This window comes from Botryllus schlosseri, chromosome 2 (genome assembly GCF_051294905.1).
Source record: "Botryllus schlosseri isolate E-star chromosome 2, Bs_hap1, whole genome shotgun sequence".
Classification (NCBI taxonomy): Eukaryota; Metazoa; Chordata; class Ascidiacea; order Stolidobranchia; family Styelidae; genus Botryllus; species Botryllus schlosseri.
This window is the reverse complement of record NC_137237.1, coordinates 27,038,781-27,059,917: the sequence shown is the minus strand read 5'-3', so window position 1 is coordinate 27,059,917 and position 21,137 is coordinate 27,038,781. Positions and strand designations below refer to the sequence as shown.

The 21,137-nt window shown below is 40.5% G+C and overlaps 3 protein-coding genes across 3 annotated transcripts in view; 1 reads left to right on the top strand and 2 right to left on the bottom strand.

Annotated features, from left to right (window-relative positions):
• LOC145457410 (cilia- and flagella-associated protein 144-like) overlaps positions 1–21,137 on the bottom strand; it is a 203,074-nt gene that overhangs the window by 70,128 nt on the left and 111,809 nt on the right. The window lies entirely within an intron of this gene.
• The window catches only part of LOC145457428 (uncharacterized), a 502,676-nt gene that overhangs the window by 402,594 nt on the left and 78,945 nt on the right, over positions 1–21,137 (top strand). The gene's annotated exons all lie outside the window — the stretch shown is intronic.
• On the bottom strand, positions 460–19,179 carry LOC145434335 (neuronal pentraxin-1-like). The gene is made up of 5 exons (XM_080311697.1): positions 18,679–19,179; positions 17,902–17,960; positions 12,638–12,713; positions 7,510–7,599; positions 460–1,230 (listed from the first exon to the last, which is right to left on the bottom strand). The coding sequence occupies exons 1-5, from the start codon at positions 18,752–18,754 to the stop codon at positions 593–595; spliced, it is 939 nt and encodes a 312-aa protein (XP_080167823.1). The 5' UTR covers positions 18,755–19,179; the 3' UTR covers positions 460–592.

Below are 21,137 nucleotides of genomic sequence, written 5' to 3'. Positions count from 1 at the left end.
AAAATGACTCGACTTGACTCGAGTAAAAACTATAAAAGGGAGATTGACGTGTGACTCACGGCCTTGTGACTTGGTTACAGCCCTGCTTTATGGAATCATATTTGCTTCGCCCTATCGTAGAAAAAAAAAACAATTATATTGAAATTATAAATGACCTATTATCAGCAGGCAATGTTTGATATTAATTTTACGATTTTAAATAGTGTGGTCAAATAGTGGATTTTAAATAGTTGATACTCCACTCTCCTGGCCTCACAAGGACTTGTCTGAGCTGCCACGATGATAGCGAATCCAGCCGTTACGTGATTTGCAAAAAAGGGGCAAGAATATTGATAGAAAAGATCCGAATCAAGTGCCAGTTCGAAGAGTTATCAAGGAGTCGTTTCAATGTTTCATACAACCAAAGGTGCAATATGTCTCCCGAGCCATAGGTTCCTGACCCCTGCCGTAAATGCAGAATACAGCGATTTATGATTTTATATACAGAGGCCCAATGATGTGATATATCGGTGTGTGTAATTTAAACTTTGGCATCTTTGATCACCCATTTTAAAACAGCGACGATGAAAATTAGGAATCAACATCGTTCACATCAATCACACGCAGCATCGTAGGTCACAGAAACGTCTCCTCTTATGATCAAGTTTGAGTCATTGAACGGTATCATGATATCTTTCGCGCAATTGCATGGTGACAGATATAAGTCCAAGATTTCTGATCCGTTGAAAGCTCTATGCCACATACTCAATCCTTGCATCCCCGCGTAAAATCCGTCTTCTCTCTGATTTTGTTTACCTGGAGTGGTTCCCTTGATGCTGTTATCTTGATCCTGGCCGAATATCAGCACGTCACCTCCGGGTATATTGGCTGAGTTCCCCCCATCAGTAGTCATAGTGTGCAGGGAACCGTTGATGTAAGAATTCAATGTACTCTTGTCCCAGACAACGCATAAATGTGAACGAATTGTAATGGAGGGAACTGCGAATACATAGCTCTTAGCATTGACGAACACTTCCAATTGGTTTATGAGTAGCCAAACAGTAAAGGTGTTGCAGTACTTCATACTTTTTGTGCAATAACTTATGATCGTTCCTTTTACGAACTCATTCAGAGTTCCAGGTTTAACCCACGTACAAACAGTCAACGCCGACAGCTCGGGCAAGGTACCGTCATATCTCACGTAATCGTAATGATTCTTGGTCGGGAATCGGAATGCGGAAACGTTGCACGCTGAAATGTAAGCACAATTCCGTCAGCTTCGTATAGTCTACCAGGCATATACAACTGAAGGTAAAGTCCACAGGTGAACGGGTAGAATCTTTCAGTTTTGCTTTCTTGCCTATAGGCCTATTTCTATGCCAGTGTCTTTCATCTTAGGGTCATGACCCCCACGGAGGTCGTTTGCTTTCTCCCTGAAGGTCGTGAGGGCTTTTGACAAATGATAAAATCAACTATGTTGCTTCGCATACAAGAGTACATTACATCAGTCTGAAAGCTACAAATTCGTGTATACAGGGTTGCCTTGCATATGAGCATGTGACACAATGAAAAACGACAGATCAGTATGCGACACTTTAGCATTTGTAACTTTGGGATGTGGTTTCACAACCCGAAATGTTATCCTAACCCTTAAAATAACACTTATATATATCCTAGCCTCAAGGCTAAACCTAACCCAATCCTCAATCTAGACCAGTGGTTCTTAACCTTGTCTCCAGCGCCCCCAGGGAGCGATTTGGATTTTGAAGAGGGCGGAAACGCTCAGGGCAAAATACGGGGCGCTGGGCTCAGGGGGCGGTATGGGGGGCGCTGGAGAAAAATGGACTCTCAGTAGATGGTGTAGTAGAGACATATGATTATATAGTAGAACAATAGTTCTATGTATCCTCGAGTTCTCATTGCAAATAACATTCGACAAAATCTGTCAAATCATGTTTTTGTTGCGCTCATCGCAAAATGCCCACTGACGACGTTTCCATGAATGCAACGGTTTATTTTAATTCTTGTAAAAATATTTAGCGTACTTTTGGACCGCCAATTCCCCGTTAAAACACTCTCGTCACGATAGCTACTCCAAGTCGTTTCGACACCTTCCTATCTTTTCCATTGTATCACAGTTTCGTGGTGTTTTGAAATGATGAACATATTAATAAACTGATATTTATACTGATAGCTCGGGTTATTTTCTACAAAATGTTTTGAACTAGGTATTATATCCTGCAGCGCACTGCGTGTCAAAATCGAAAAAGCCTTGTAGGTTACTGTACAACTTTTGAGAGTGATGCTCTGTATATTAAAGATATTTTGAAGCTTTTTGACAAAACTGATTAACTAAATATATTTGTATTTGAGAGCTACAAAATTAAATCGTAAGAATATTTCTTCATCGTATCATAAAGGATGATACTGCTTAGCTTATTGTTGATACCCCCATTCACGTTAGAGTTATGAGCTTGGTGCAGTACTAAATTTAATGTGAGCAAATCTCTACTGCATTCTCAGTTGATTTAGTATAGTCACACAAAGCATTAGAACAAAACCCAATACAATTAACTTCCCCGTATTGCTCATCGCAGAGGAGAATTCGGGATGTGTACATCGATCTCGAGTCAAATGCCATGAGTCCGTAGGCCTTATGCCAGTGGTTCCTAACTTGTGATACGCATACCACTAGTGACTAGTGGTAGGGGAGATGTGGTACCGATGGATCACTGGGACCGAAAATACTTGGAAAATTCTCTATGATGATTCCATGATTACACTCCGTGAACTTGTCTACAATTACATGCTGACAGAATCTTTCCTCACATACAAAAAAATTCGACGTGCGCGAGCTATGGGGTCTCTCACAGATGTTTTTTGTTTTGGGGGTGTAAAGTAAATTTATATCGACATATACATTTTTCTTTGTAACCTTCAACGCGAACAAACCAGCAATCATTTTTATTGTGAAGTGCAGGGCTTGTATCAGGCTATATCATGGTACCTATTATTTTTTTCAGTACTTTCCTTGAGTGGAATTTTTTTCGATTCATGTATAAAATTTGTAGGGTGGGGACTAGGGTTGGGACTTCGGGATCAAATTTGAAATCCCGGGATCGGGATTTCCCGGGATTTTCGCTTCTCAATCCCGGGATTTCCCGGGATTAGCAAAATAGTAAAGTACACATACATACAAGCTACAAAAACAACATTTCGTCGTTGTAATATTGACTCAAAACATGAGCGCATCAAGAGCAGTGATTCCCAACCGCGACTTCAAGATAGCCTTCTTGCGGCTCTGAGTAACCTCTAAATATGCCACAAAAATATAATTGACGACAGTTGTTGTTTGTTTCTATAAATTGTTATAGGCAATTTCTGTATATGAATGCTGAAATGAGGGGTATTTGTTATGTCTAAAGCCGGCCAAGGCCGCTTCTGAAAACAGAGAAACAGAATTCTTGCAGACTAGCGTCAATCGCACGGATGAATACCCGTCAGACAACGATATATCTCGAGTTCTGCTGCCCTTTATATATCGTCTTTTTGAAGAGTAAATTTCGACACAATCTAACTAACATCAAAATAACGGCTCATAGTCAAGTTTAAATCGCAATAAGTCCAATTTTATTCTTCGAATAATCCCCCGCGAACTTGTGTATCAAGTGTTGTAATGTATGAAGAGCTATCACATAACAACAAAATGGTATGTTGTAGTAATAATATGCATTTTCAATTCATTTCAATGTATAGCAATTGCCAATCTGCGTCTACCAATGCTAAAATAACAGATATACAATCTATAGAAGTCTATGTGCATGTGCATGCTTTTGAGTTTGCTAGATAGTGAGATTTAGAGGTAGCTTATTAGCTACCTTTAAAATTTTCGTTATAAGTATATAGTCTACTCGAGTGTTTTAATGCGACGCCCTACGTATGTATACTCTGAAGTTTGAAATGCGGCTCCGACATTCAAAATGGTTAGGAACCACTGACCAAGAGTATCATCGCTTAGAGGGTTTCGTAATTTGTTGGCGAAATATCCATAAAATATGGGTGGGGGGGGGACGCCAGACGTAAGCCATTTTCGAAAAGGGGCGCTGCAGGGACGTAAGGTTAAGAAACAATGTTTTAGACAATCTGTCGAGTTAGTGACGCTGCTTTATTACCAACAAAATGACATATGACGCAACGTAAGCCTTGGTAGATGCTGTTCACAAATCCCGGGATTTCATTGGGGTTAATTCCGGGATCGGGATTGCTTCAAATCCAGGGATCCCGGGATCGGGATTTCCCGGGGTCCCAACGCTAGTGGGGACCGATGATACAATAGCCAAATCAAGCAAAATAATCAAGCATACTAATCATAAAACAAATGAAACATGCCTACGTACAGAAAATATTTATGTAATAATTACATATGATGTTTTATCGCTATAACGAGGTGTTTGGAAGTCACACTGTCGATTTTCGGGCAATACGTATGTACCCTCAAATTTATAAGTCCGAGCCTAAATCGAAACGTGATTTTATGACAACATTTGACTTAATATTTGTTCTATTTTTTGACGGTTGCGATCAAACATTCTTCTTTGGCTTACTGTAGCTTAGATTATAATACTGAGCAAGAAAAGTTGTCACATCTGAGGTATTTAGGGTATATGTGTCATAGGTCCCCGGGTCGTGTGCCATTGGACCCACCGGGTGGGGACCGATGACACGTTCGAGCAACAAATTTTGAACGGCCATAAATATTTTCTGAAAAGACGGATATTCATGTATATGTGCGCGATAGGTAGAGCTTGTATCAAAGTGCTGAGCCAGCAAAAAACCTGCTGTTTTCGGCTGAACATTTCGGAGCCAGCGATCATTTTCCAATTTTTGATCCATCGGTACCACATCTCCCCTACGCGAAGGTCTTCCAGGTGGTACGCGAGTAGATTCTGTTTTTTTTTCGATCGAAGGGAGTTATTATTTCATGTGGGGTTTATTTTAAGTTTTTTGAAGCAGTCGTTGTGCCGACCTGCCTGTCAGGACTTGGGAGAAAGAGGAGCTCACAGATATCCAGGATGACCAGACAGCAAAGACGAAACACAAATATTGTTCTCCAATAAACTTCTGGCTTAGCATGGCCTTCTCGTACTCGACGCTAGCCTCTCACGCTATTCACCAGCTTCGAATTTTCCCTTCTTCGTGGGAGTGCGAGCAAGGATTTTCATCCCTGTGATGACTATCAAGTCGAAGAAACGAAACCTACTTGTTGCGCCCATACATGACACGAGCTATAGTGGAAAATAAACGAATGCAGCGATCGCATTAAATAAATTGACTTTTGTTGTTTGTTGTTATTTCATTATGTTGTTCTTCTTGTGACTGGTGGTGAGAAAACAATTCCATGCATCCCATCAACCCTGGCTGATAATGCCTAGAATTTGTTATTAAACCTCGCATATAGGTCAAATACGTGATTATGACGTCATAAATGACGGAACCATTCGTTGACCGGTTTCGGCGCGCTTAACTTATGCAGGTGGTACGCGAGCACTGCATAAAACCTCGAAATGGTACGTGGCTGAAAAAAGGTTGGGGACCACTGCCCTATGCGATGGTTGTTATAACAACCTGGATTTGATCTCGAAAATAACACATACAATTATACCGTTGACTAGTCGAGTGTTCTAATAGTGAAGTCCCAACCCGAAACCGGACTTCGACCGCGTACCCATTGTTTTTACTACAGTCCTTAAAATAGGAGGCGCCAGACCCAGACAGTTGTTGAAAGGGAGCACTGGAGAAAAAAGGTTAAGAATCACTGACCCCAAATTTTACCCACATGCTTAAGTGTCCCATTCCTTATTGTCGCATGCTGATGTGTCTCATGTGAGTAAGTCGAATGTGTATTGCTCATGTGTCAACGGACCGTATACAACGAACATTGCAACTGATATACTACGAGTGACTACATGTCAACCCGTTGGTGACATATTACCCTGTAGAAAAGGCATATAAACGACAAAAACTTCAATGTCGCAAGAAGCAATATGCCCATTTTCCTATTTACAGATTTATTCCACTCGAAACTTTTCGATTGACCTCATCAGGAGCGAGCGGTAACCGAACTCCAAGTATAGAAAAACTATTGTTATAGCAACGTAATAAGGACAAATACAGAGAGTGGCGAACGGCGTTATTACAAGTGGATTAAATTGTTTGTTGCGATAAAAAGTTCAGAAGCTTTTATAGAATGTCGTCCCTTTGCCTATACTTCCCAAGTGTAGTTCATTAAGGGTCTCATTCTCGTATATTTTATGAGTCAAAATCATGCATCGGTGTATACTGCATATGGATTATACGACGCGGCGACGATGATGGTTTAAAAATACAAATAATGATATTGCCGTTATTGGACACCTAGAACTTTCAGCGCAAGCGGAAATCGTTCCTAATTTAAGTGCATCGTTAATGTCATATGGATTCACGCCCCCCTCTGTTTCTTCCATGCCCTAGTTTAATAACCCCTGCATTCTGCAACCATACTTTTGAATCCCCTGTAGTAAGAGCACCATCATTTACCTGTGAGATACTGAAATAAAATGTCATGATGCATTTTGAACACGTCACATAGATCCCTATAGGCCAGTGGTCGGGAACCTTTTTCGTCTGAAGAGCCATATTGGCCCTATTGTTTCCATCTCAACTCCCAAAGAGCCATACATGCCAATCAACTGTTACGTAACAATTGAAAATTAATGACGTCATGGTAGCACTAATTCGAGCTCACTGCATGGGATTCCTCGTGTGCGCCATATTTTCTCAGTAAAATCTGGTATTTATTGTTCGGAAATAAAGGTCGAAACAGACGGGCCAAGCCTCACCCTTGATAACACAATTCATATGTAGCTTAGAATTGTTTACAACTGATAGCTATGGCGCAGTTTGTAATTCGAGTTTGTAATTGTCACATTCACAACAGTTCATTTCGCGACGTAGATCAGGAAGACAATGCGTATTTGAAAACTGCGCAATTCAAGATTTCGAGTCGGGTACATAGAATTCGCGAATGATATTGGTAGCCGGCGTGACAGTAACTTAAATTTAATGATTTTGAAAAAAGCGGGATCTGAGCCCCTAAACCTGAAGACGACATAGTCTTTACCTCTCAAAGACATGTTTGTATTACTGCCACGAGAATAATTATTTTAGCCGTGAATAAAATTTACCAACAACTCGTTGCAATATTGATCAATTCAATACAAAAATAAATATTTGGCAAAGAGCCATATCTTATACCCAAAAGAGCCATATATGGCTCGCGAGCCATAGGTTCCCGACCACTGCTATAGGCCATCAGTCATTACATACTATTTCTAAGGAAACAAAAGTCAAAATACTGCTTTCCAATGATAACGTTGATGTGGGCATATCATGGTCTCATGTAGGTTGTGTCACGTGTATCATGCAATCGGTGCTTGACTGCTGCTTTGGTGACGTTATTGATTATTTGCGCATCGCGACGTATGTGGTTACCTGAATTTGACGATGCCACAAATGTGCTGCTCGTCGGTTCCGTAGTCTCAATACTTCCAGTGTCTATAGTAGTCAAGGTAGCAGCAACATCTGGAATAGATTTGATATGCATCCTGAAGATTGATTTTCTGCGTCGATAACGTAGCTACAGTTAACGATGTTTTTCCACTTATTCTCGAAGCTATGGTTTGTCAACCATAATAGGCATGCAAAAGTAAATAAAATAGTAATTTTACCTACGTTTATACACTGAAGAAATGATGAGAAATGTTGAGAAAGAAATTTTCGAACTCTACCTTCAGCACAAAATCTGATTGTAAGTGGGCATAACGTCGTTGTAGCATGGACGAGGGACGTTTGTAGCATGGGTTCAGAAAACATAATGAGGGCCAGAAACTGGCCAATCTCGAAAAAAGCAAGCATTTAGCACTGCGGATATACTGCGGCTCGACCCATGGCCGGCCTATATAAGTCTACTTTTCCTTCTCAAAAAAAAAGAATCAGCATAAATTTCCAATTCAGCAAATAGTTGTTAGCTATTACACAGTGACCCTAGTGTCCGAAAATGTCTGTGGTCATTAGGGAAGAGTTAAACATGCCGCTGACTTGAAATCGAATCGTCTCGTTTTTATGTGGAATCAAATCAACAGGAATAACTATGTTGTTGTCATATCGGCTTTGGAGTGACTACTCCAAACTAACGTCATAGGCCTAATTCACTTAAACGAGACGACCCTGCACTAAGAAATCGTTTTGAAATCGAAGTTATTATTGTTATTTTGTGGTATTCAGGTGTTTGTCGACTACTATGGCCATGGTCATTTACACCAGGCCAATTTTCTTCATTTTTATTCCGTAGCTGCCGACTTGTAGCACGGCCCACATCTAGGCTTTTATAAGACACCGATGAGATGTCAATGAGCCTCGATAAACCTCCGACACCTAGGTACGACCTCTGGAGTCGACTTTGACAGAGGGCTCGAACCCTCGATCCATTCGTGTTGTAGCTGAGGAATATACCACTACGCTATCTCGCCACATTCAACGCAAGGTGATAAGTAGGGCGATTTTTTTTGACCTAAAAAACGGAAGATTTTGACCTAAAAAATCTAAATTTTGACTTTTTTTGACCTAAAAAAACTGTAATTTGACCAAATTTTGACCTCACGTATGCAAATTAGATGTTTTCGCACATAATGTTAAAATTGTACTACTTATCTTCATTTCTGGTTGGAACTGTCTGTCCTTACAAAGTAAATTGGCCTGAAAGAACGTTTTTGGCTCAAAAACGGACAAATTTTTACATGAAAAAACTAGTATTTTAACGAAATCTGGCCCTAGGAAGAATTGCAGTAGTTAGCCTACATTACGTATTATGGTGGAATAATTGAAATTTGTTGTAGTACAACGAAAGATACTTTCCTACATTCTCGGGTAGAAAGTGTTAGTTTTTTGGTATTCATGGTGTTTGTCAACTACTATGGTCATTTACACCAGGCCGATATTCTTCACTATTTTCCGTAACTGCCAACGTATAGCACGGCCCACCTCTAGGCTTTTTTGCAAGACACCGCTTACGCGGATGAGGTGGCGAGGAGGAGCCTAGGTAAACCTCCAACACTTAGCTATCCGAATTATGAAGTCGACCTCGATCGGAATCTAACCCACACCCATTGGTGTTGCAGCCGCGGATTATACCACTGCGCTATCTCGGGTAGAAAGTGTCTGTTCTTACTAAGTAGCTTGCCAAGAATGGAGAAAGAACGTTCAACAGCAGCAGTGGTTAGCTGACAACACTGAAGTTGTGTGCACACTGCTTGCTGGTGATGCACTGTGTTGCTTCATTCTGACAATGTTGTCTATATCACAATTTTTCAGCTTGCGCTTCTTGATGTAAGAACCATGTAATGCCCAAGCAGTCTTGCTTCAGTTAGGATATTGCGGTACGTTGACCATAAAACCATGTCACTATTTGTTTCATTTGACCGTTTATGATTCCCAATGAGCAGACGATGGGCCGTTTACAACGGTAGGCCTATAAAGTAGGCTACAGGCTGTAAATTATCAAATGATAAGTTCACAGACAGCGCAAAATCTACGATACAAACGAAATGTAGAGGTCAAAAAATGTTTGATTTTGTAAACAATTTTGACAAATTTTGACCTAACGCTACAATTTTGACCTAATTTTGACTTTTTTTGACATGTCAAAAAAAAATCGCCCTAGTGATAAGGCATGAAAGCGATTCAATTGTGTTAGCACTAGGGATGGTGTGAACCTCTGAAAGGTTCGGGTTCGTGTGAACGCGAACCTTTTCGAAATGTTCTGTGTGAACGCGAACGTGAACCTCATGACGTCACGTGACGTCATATTGCTAATTCCAACTCTATCTTTCAATGAAGCTTTCAATGATAGCTTATATTAATGTACATGATACCTAGCGACGACACGGGCCACATAATGCCATAATGCTAAACGTCGCTGAATGTATCAACCGCGGTAATCAAAGAATATAATGATCCCAAAAATCAATACATTCCGTCGCTTTGTCGACAATTTCGTCGAGGACTTACCTGGGAATATAAACTTACGCCTTAACGGTCTTGGCCAGACCGGACAATGTATTTCGAGTCTGAGTATTGCTACATTGATGTGGCGAGATAGCGCAGTGGTATAATCCGCGGCTGCAACACCAATGGGTGCGGGTTCGAGTCCGACCGAGGTCGACTTCCGATACCTAAGTGTTGGGGGTTTACCTAGGCTCCTCCTCGCCACCTCATCCGCGTCAGCGGTGTCTTACAAAAAGCCTAGAGGTGGGCCGTGCTATAAGTCGGCAGTTACGGAAAATAAGAAGAATATCGGCCTGGTGTAAATGACCATAGTAGTCGACAAACACCATGAATACCCCAAAACAAACAAAATTGCTACATTGATATTGAACAGAGTGTAAAACGGGTTTCTATATTGACTACCGATACCACAAACAACAACAACTTATACAGCAGTATAGCCAACACCTTAATCGCACGGATTTGGTTTTAATGAGACGGTAAAGATATGAAGTCAAGATTGACCCCGTACGCCTGCTAGATTTTTTACATCAGAAAACGATATCAATGTAATTGATTGGTTGAATAATCATCATTCGCTGACTACGCATTTCGCTCGTGATGTTGTGTGATTGCGGGTCAAGCTCACAGCAGAGAGTCACTAAATATTCACGAACGGAAAGCTGGATATTTCGAGAAAATTTTTGTAACAAAGCAATTAAAACTTTTAAAATTGTCAAGGTGCATACTCGTTTAGTGTTGATTTTTTATGCTGCCAGTGTCATGCATAGAGTGGCCCGCAGTTGAAATACAATAAATTTGAGCCAAAGATCTTATAATGATGTGAAAATTGCAATTTACCAAAAAGGTTCACAGTGCAGAACCTACCAAGGTTCTGTTGTGAACGCGAACCTCTAAATTTTCGAGGTTCACACACAGAACGCGAACGTGAACCTCACGTTCACACCATCCCTAGTTAGCACTCAACGCGCTCATTTAAGAGCCAGACATATTCATGCTTTTGCTATGTCCATGATAACTTGGGTTTGGATTTTGGCCTGTTCCATGTTGCCGACAAGAAGCAAAGAGCAATTCAACCAGAATTGGTCGTAATTTTGTTTGTAATTTAGATGGTTTAGAACAAAATTGCTCGTTAGGAATAAAGCGAGATTTATATGCGAACATGAATCTCCGAATTATTAAGTTCATATATGCCGATCACGTACGTTATAGTCTTATGTTCGCTGCTTTCGTATTCCTTAACACATGTCATAGTAGTAGGCTGCTAATCCTATAATAACGGAAATATGGCCAGTAGTTTGATTGCGTCCGACAGGGCTACTCATCAAGTATACCACCGATTGTGGCATATCATAAATTGATAGCAGAATAATTTCCGCTAAAACTGCGATAAAGCACCTGACGGTGTCAATTGCTATTGCGAGGACAATATGATTCATTGCGATCTCTGATCTCACCGGAATTAACGAATGCCAACCCGGTCCTGCTCATCACTTTGGTAGTTTCGTTATTGTTCATTTCCATGGTGATATCAGAAACATCAGCAATATGATGTGCATTTTGGACACGTTTTCTCTGCCTTCTACAGAATAACATCAACATTATAGAGTGGTTTTCCACAGCTAATCAAGCTTATCGCGGTAACATTGGTCAATGCAGTCGAGTATTTGACAGTAGTCAATTATAGAGTATGTCAGAGTAGCGGTTCACGAAGTTTTTGGACACAGCGCCGCGATGATAGTAAATGATTTCGCATCCGCCTTATCGCCAGATAAACACATTAAATGGAGCAAGCAGAATGTTGGCAGTCCCAACTTATAGTTTGATAGCATGGCAGGTTATCACTGTCTCCGGACTTCACAAATATGAAATTCGTACTATACACGGAGCTAAAACTAAGAGCCGGATGTTCAAAATATTCCTTATACAATGGTAGCACGTACCATATTGGTATTTTATCGATTTTGGTGTCTAATTCCTTCTATAACCCCACTTGAGGTTAGCTCAAACGTATACCTGACCAGTGACCAAAAGCTAAACCAGAAACCAATCGCGCACCGAGCTATAATGGTTTTAAACTCATATTCGCGAATATGTTGCTGCAATGAACTCACTGGATGTATTGAGCACCATATTTCGCGGTCTCGCGCGAGAGCATACTGAACCTGGTAATCAGTTCCTGCTCGTATTTACGACATTGCTACTTCTCATCGATAATCGTGAGTATATGGCACTATCAACTTTGCTGTAAAGAGAATAACTAAATGAAAATCTTGTAGACAACCAACGAAGCTTCGATCAGATCTGTTAGTCATTGGTCTGTACGTATTGATAAACAATGACAGCGAAGTTGAATATGCGTAGCGATTGAGTCAAGACAAAGTTTTCCAGCCTTCTCAAGCATTAAACTTTGACGCTCCCCAGTTTCAGAACTGCTGATAGAGACTGCATCACACATTTTGTTGAAGTCATGGTTATCGGCGTTGTGTGTATGTAATGTATAGATAATTCCCTGAATGAGATAAACAGGAAAATCGATACCAGTTAGTTTATGTACCTTTCCGCTGCGCAGACGCTTCCATTTCAACTCTTTTCTTCAGCTCGGCAATAATCTCATCAATTCTTGAGTTACTCTGTAAGCATTTTGGATTGCTTAATGCTTGCGAGTATATAGGCTTTGATCGACGTTCACGACTGTGACATCCCAGACTCTGGCTATAGCACTAGGGCTAGACACAGCGATTAGAATATCCCAATCCGATTCGAGTATCAATTGTAGTGGCTCGAGTGGAGCAGAGCATTCCTCACACCAAAAGTAATATTTCATCAACCAATAATGTGGTTTTAATATTTCATTCCAGCCGGCATCTCGGTTGGCCGCAGCCATGGGGTGATTACTGCATTAATGCAATCGAATACGATGACGGTTATATCTGAATCTTAAGATTACGATTACAGTACAATCTCGCACAAGTCAATAACGACCAGAATTGCATGGAAAACAGTTCGCGATTAGTGCCAATTACATTATTTTTGTTTCCTTAAAATTGCGCCCCACACATATTTGCATTACTTCTGATCATATTTATATATATATATATATATCGACTTTTCCATTAGATAAATTAAAAGGGCAAAAGAAAACAGGAAACAAAAGAACATCGAGATAATCAGTTTCGGGCTCGTGTTAAGCGTCTCCAACGTAGGCGGTCGTGGGCGTCTTCAAGCGACATTACGTCTGATTACGATTACAGCAATATGACAACGTAGTGCAGTGGTTTTCAAACAGGGGGGTGTGAAAGCCCTTGAGGGGACGAAGTCGCCTGAGTGAATTAATGTTTCTTCAACTCGACATGAGTTTAATTTGTGATGAAACTTCCAAGTTTCAGCAAGTGCAATAATCCTAATTATATTCGATTTGAAATGTCATAATTGCGTCGTACCATCTGTACACCGATGCTACATTTTGAACGATACAGAGCCATGCAGCGATCAAAAGCTTTCTCTGAATTAAGAGTAACTGGTGAATGTGTGTATAGCTTTTAGCTGATGCTTTTATGGTCTGTCTGTTTGTGCAGAGTGCGTAGAAAGGCACATAGAGAAAAAAGATATTTCTTTGTAAGGTCATGTCATATACCATGTATAATATGCCTTTTGAATCTAAGAAACGAAGTGGCTTACAACGTCGAAGCAGCCACTCGAAATATACTAAAAATAGAGCACATTTTGTAGAATGTCACTCTTACGACGCGCATTTTATAGCAGCCAAAAAGTACTCAATTGAACTATTTTTTGCCGAACACCTACGACCCGTAGAGAAAAAGAGTTTGAACCGCGAAGAAGGGTCACGTTTGAATAGCGTGCGGTTTGCGCCATTGGTTTTTTCTTTAGCTTATATATGGTCATTGGTCAGGTAACATCGAGCTAAGCTCAAGTCAGTAACAGAAGGGATTAGACACCAAAATCGCTAAAATAAATATATGCTACGTGCTACCATTGCACATGATAATTTTTTACGAAATATTCAGCTGAAATTTCCTTCTTCTCCGCTCGATTAACCACCAGATCGTAGTTATTGCTATGTGTATAGACTGAATTTCATATTTGAGAAGTCTCTCAACAGTCATAATATTCCATGCCATGAAACTATGCGTTGGGATTACGAATATTCCGGTTGTTTCATTTAGGAAAAATTGGTATGACGATATAGGGGGCCGCGAATTTTTTCACTATCATCAAGCGGACGTGTCTAAAAATAATTTGAGAACCACTGACGTATTAAGATTAAGATTACACGGGAAAGTAATCACGATTATAGATTCTATATTTTTGCAGCATTGAAATTACGCGACACTAGGCACTTGTTGAATATAATTGAAGCTAGAGCAAACAGCAAAGTAGCATTTCTTTCAAAGGATAACAAACAATCGCAATCAATTCGCGAGCTTCCCTTTGCAGAAACTTCAATAGAACCACTTATAAATATCTAATACGGAAAAGGTCAAATGAAGTTTTCAAGAATATATTTGTTGTTGTTGTTGTTGTTTATGGTATTCATGGTGTTTTATACTACAATGGCAATTTACACCAGGCCAATTTTCATCATTTTCATTCCGTAGCTGCCGACTTGTAGTCCGGACCACTTATAGGCTTTTATAAGACACCGTTTACACGCATGAGATGGCGAGGATGTGCCTCCCAGATAAACCTCCAACACTTAGGTAGGAATTCTGAAGTCGCCCTCGGTCGGACTCGAACAGCAACCCATTGGTGTTGCAGCTGTGGATTATACCACTACACTATCTCGGCACCAATATTTCATTTCAGTTGCATACATTTGCCATCATGAAACTTCGGGTTTATTTTCATTTTTGAAAGTTCCCAGGTCCGCAACATTTGTTTTACAGTTTTACCGCTCCGCGGTATTCGAGTATCACACAGTATGGAGTAGGCGAGAAGTTCAATTATGTATCTTTGATCTGATCACAAAGAATATATTACTAGCACTACACCAAATTGAAGATTTGATATTTCCTCGGGCATACCAATGTAATTGCACTTTGTGACAATGCCATGGGTTGATCATGATTTCATTGGAAAGTCATTTCCACCAACTTGCGTATGGAACTATCTTTTTTGGAGACTGTGATACGATCAAACGCGGTTTCAACGCTTGACGAGAAAACATAATCTGATAACACAATTCTTAGTCGAGCGGTGGGTATAAGTTCGGAGAAAGTCTTTTACTACTACTCGACTCGAATCGGATTCGAGTACTCAGATCGTTGTGTCTGCTAAAACTTAAATACCCACGTGAACAAAATAGCCGCCTGAGATGTAATATTCTAGTGTGAAAATTCATTTTAATCGCCAAATTGCCAATAGCCTACTGATACAAACATATTTCTGTTTAGAGGTGATTTTTGGGGGTATCGGAATAAATTCGCTTGCAAAATATCCATTTTCTCCTGAGATATACACAACTTTTATTCCAAAATAACTTCAAGATGAGCTGCTACATAAAAACGATACTGGACGTTATATTGCGGTGCCATGTATTTTGCTATCAGACCCAATGGTGTCGCAGTGTTGGGATGACTCGATTCACCTTTTTCGCATGACTTGACTTGACTCGAGTCACTTTGCTAAAATGACTTGACTTGACTTGACTCGGCGTATCAGAAATGTGAACTGACTCCTGACTCAGAGCAAAATTCCAAGTCAATTCCAAGTCATCAATTAATCGGTGTCGATAAAATCACTGTATCTTGCACATGTTCGGATTTTTCGCGAAACTCTGGTGTAACCCGTGAGAGCGACCAATCATTTAATGATCGTGCGTTTTACTGAGCCTGCATTGTTTTCTCACAAATGAATTGACCACAAATGAAGTGATCGAAACTTACTGCTTACGTTGTCGTAAACTAGTACTAAAGTAATATAATAGAAAAATATCTACCTTAATCAAACCTCTTGTTTTATTGATTTTGAATTCGAATATAGTTTATATACTCCTTAACCATTGGTGCAGGCTCGAATTGTATCATATCAATATGTAAATGGATAAAGAGTAATGTATTGCATCTTATCAATTCGTTTCTCTATTCTCTATTTTGGTTGGTAACTATTAACTGAGGCTACGTATATGTGAGCGATACAGCGCCTTGGGTGTATATTCAACTCTATATTCGTTCATCGGTTCAAAATCAATGACCACTCAATCTGTATTTCAGACAGCTAGCAAAATGTAATACCGCAATCAAGCCTCATACTACGAAAAGGCAACTTGACTTTAATTTTGACTTGACTCGTGACTTGACTTGACTCGACTTGACTCGAGTCACGTCCAAAAATCGAGTGACTTGACTTGACTCGACTTGACTCGAGTCACGTCCAAAAATCGAGTGACTTGACTTGACTCGAGTCACCTTCGAAAACCGATTGACTTGACTCGAGTCAAAATGTGCAATGACTCGAAATGACTCGTGACTCGAAGGTAGTGACTTGGTCCCAACACTGTGGTGTCGTCGGCAGCGCTACGCGCTATTATTACATTCGCAACCACCTATATATTTGTGGAAATTGATGGCTTTTCGGCTCTCGCTCAGGTCAAATCGACTGCGCGGATTTTCGATGCTCGCCGGTGTATTTCAAGAAATGCAGCCACAGAATTTGCTTTGAAATATTGAAAGTCTTCCCAATTTCCACCCAAATAGTATGATGTTAATTTCAAGAACGGTTATTTTGTTGCTGTTTATCACTAGCCTAAAGTTAATATCTGCACAATACAGATGACGGTTGCATGGTAATAGAGCGGGGGTCCGCAAAGACAAAAAGGTTGAGAACCGCTGGACTATAGATATATGAAATCATAGATTACGATTTCTTCGAATTTTTTCGAACGTGATCGATTGCAATTACGATTATTTGAAACTGCTGTAACAGTCGTAGTCGATCACGAATACATATCTCTTCTGTCTGGTAGGCCATATCTATGCATCAAATGTGGCACAAGCTACTGATTATGGATGGTGCTACAAGTTGTGAAGTAGTGATTGACTCTCACAACTGATATGAAGTAATCAGGTCCCAAATTATGATATTATTTTGGATGACGAGTTATTCATATCACTGTCATTGTGGTCGCAAACATATACCTATTTTTAACGCAACTGGAAAATGGGAATCCAATTACACAGATATTAGATTTACCCTAGCCAACCCTACAGGTAGGCTAGGGTAGGGATAGGTAGGCTGTCACGGCTTCAACTGTTCGATCTGCCTTGAAGACATCAGGCACGACTGGCACGTCTGTGATAGTCGACCGTGTGCCCATGACAACCAAATATGCATTCCAATGTTTCAAACGAGCTATCAGTGTTTTCTCATAGCATATGAAGAAACAATATTTGTTCCAAATCCAGTCTTTTGTATTCCAGTAGTAAGATTGCAATATGAGTATTTTACTGAATTTAAATCATGCGTTAGAGGTGTTTCCAAAACATAGCTACGATCTATATATTTATATCCATCAAACAGAAGCGGCAGAAAGCTTCAAATGAGTCGTAGCGAGCTACCCGTGCGTACCGTTACCCCCAATTGACGTATCAGTTAAGCCTGGATCAAAAGTGGATCTCTGATGCAGAACGAAGTCATAGTACGACACCGGTGCATCGAACATGGAGAAAATGATTCCATGATCTGTACTCGGATTTTCTATTTTAGATTGCGTCGGTAGCGAGCCACGTGAACATTTGCTTGACAGTTTATATTATATTACAACTGAATGTTGGAGGGGCACCGAACTTCACACGACATTACCTGGCAATCGTCCATAGCGGTCCAACCACCCCTTGTCGAATACTCTGCACAGATATCTCCTGAAATATGATAGTATTCTTCAGACACTCTTGAAATAGATATACATGTTTAATTTATTTATAGATATATAATGTTGAAATAAACCTGGAATTATACTATATTCAATTTTAAGTTGAATTTCTCTACACCCAAGAGTATCTTGATATAAATAATGATAACTAGATCTCGGGGCAGGTCAGCACAAATTTGGCAGATTTTATTCCTATAGTCTGGTGGCACAACTTGTGTATTGAATAATCACTTTAATGATAACGTAATTCACAGCGTGCCAGCTATGCTCGAGTAAAAATATTCCAACGTTTGTCATCATCAGGTATATGCTGTAGCTCCCAGCGACATTGCTGCACGTTAATAACTACTCTTTCCAGAAATTTCGTTACCATAATTCTTAGAATCCTGATGCAATATGTTGCGGAATATATGGTGCCTAAAATATAGGCTCTAATGATCGCACAGATGTAAGAAAGTAACCAAACGATTTTGATTGACAAAATGACTGTCACGCGGAATGGACGCACAAAATAAAGACTTTAAATTTAACTCGAATCGCAACTACCAACAGCTAGTCGATTCGGATTCGACCGCTCAAATTGCTGTGTAAGCGCTGCGGTCAATAAAGCTCAAAAAAAGAAGTTGAGGTGATACTATAATGGTCTTGGCCGAGCATACACTGAGATTCCTCTAGCCGTGAAAATTCTCTTAATCAATTTGACTCACCTTCACTTTTGGAAGCTCTAATGAGAACAACCGCAAACAGAATGGCATTGGTGCTCAAAATTACCGTCGAAGTCATCACTCTTCGCTGTCACCGAATTCAGTTTTACTGCTGATAACTTGCCCGCTGCGCTACCATTGCAACGTTCTAGCGTGAAGATGCAATACGTGCAAGTGAAAACAGCTCGTATGGTCGGGGAACATGGCTCTTAATCATCGCTCGCCAACGCGCAGCGGCCATGAGATGGGGGGCCCACGAGGTAATTTTCGTAATGACTTGTCATGGCCATGGCTAACCAAAAATATTCGTAAATTACCATAAAATAGAATATTTCCGCAGGTTTTTTCAACCTCAGGTTTTTCTGAGCACATCACGCGATTCAGTGTCACTAGATTTCTTGTTTTTACTATATGATCACCTCTCACAAAAACATGCTTAATTCACAGAATTATATCATGTATTCGCTATTGTTGGAGAACGTTATATTCTTAGTATAGTCGGAGGCCATTGAGATGCTTAAGCCTCGTAGTCTGCTGCCTGCGATGCGACACTAATAGACCCAGGCATTTGAATACTCTTGCACTTGGCATCTCTGCCCGCCGTACAACCGCGACCCACAGAGGACAATATTGCCCCTCGTTTTTTGCGAATTAAGAATGTCGCGCGTCCATGGCCATGACGTGTCATACCAAATGAGTTTTTAATTTAGTTTGGTCCAGTACAGTGGTTCCCAACGTGGCCGATATCGCCTCCAGGGGGCGATTTGGCGATCTAGGGGGAGCGAAAATAACGAAGGGTGCAATAGGGGGCGATGGCTCGTTAAAACGGCTATATTGGAGTCAAGTCGGAGAAATGACCTTTTTTTAGTCAACTAGCTGTAAAAGTGTAATTTCGAGGTCGAGCAGATAAGCTGACCTTTTTTTCTTAGTCAACTCGCCGGTAATTACAGTTTGTATGCCCATTTTTTGGTTCCCAATATTTGGGGGCGAGGATAGGTGTGGAGCTTGAAAAGGGGGCGATGAGTCGAAAAAGGTTGGGAACCACTGGTCTAGTATTTGTGAACAATCTACTTTATTCCACTAGATTTTTGAGTAGCGACAATCGTAACCGGACATTACTAATAACAACACTCTTTAACAAAGTTGTTATGAACAGCACGTCGCCCGAAGTAAACTCGTGAGATCCTTATGAATAGTGTTAACCGCGTGGCGAGTGGGGAGGTAGCGTAATGGTATAATCCACAGCTGCAACACCAATGGATTGTGGGTTCGAGTCCGACCGAGGTCGCCGCCAGAACTCCAACCTAAGTGGTGAAGGTTTATATAGGGTCATCGCCATCTCATCGGCGTAAGTTGTGTCTTAAGAAAGCCTATAGAAGTGGGCCGTGCTACTAGTCGGCAGTTACGGATTCACAAAATATCGAATATCGGCCTGGTGTCAATGACCATTGTAGTCGACAAGCACCATGAATACCACAAACAACAACAACAACCGCGTGGCACGGGCTCCCAATACTTTTTATACAGCTCTTCCATCAACTCTTCCAATAAATCCAATCAAGTATCTGCAATACATGCTAGCTCCAATATAATTGAACAAATTCATTTATGGATTGGAACTTTTCGTGCGTCGCGCGACTTGTAAAGAAATGTACGCTGAATTTCTATAACAATAATATTAGCGATGTCGGTGCATAGTAAGCCGATACATATAAATATAATCAGCTGATCACGATTTTAAAAAAGCTCATCAACACTGAAGTGGCCCGCGCAATCATTCATATATCGCATGTGGCCCTCTGGCCAAAAGGATTGGACATCCCTGTTTAAATTAAGCTATACCTATACTTTTTTAAGCTGACTCATTGAACGAGCAATGATGCCCTTTTAGCCAATGCCAACGCTAACCTCATAACCCGAACACAAAATGCTGGTCTATGCGGAAGCACATATTGCACCGATGATGATGACGCCAGAGTTGTCGGTTCGTACGCAATGTTGATGAGCTTGAGGAAACAAATCGTTTGGGGTCTATATGCGTTTACCGATGAAATTCAAGTATAAAACAAAGCACTGCAAGTATTCACTCAATCAAATACATGATCAAGTCGGCACCTACGGAAATAAACCTACGAAAATTTGTCTATGGTGTAAATGACCATACTAGTAGACAAACACGATGAATACCACAAACAACAACATGAACAATCATTCTCAAGGCTTACCCAAATAATTTATTATTAGTAATAGTCCTGTAAAAGGATTGTAGCGGTTATCAAATAGGAATGACTGGTGCGCCACGGTTTGTAGTTACCATATGTTACAGAGTACTTTGGAATAAGGATGGTGTGAACCTCTGGAAGGTTAGGGTTCGTGTCAAGGCGAAACTTTTTGAAAGGTTCTGTGTTAACGGGAACGCGAACTTATGACGTCACGAGACGTCATTTTGCTAATTCCAACCC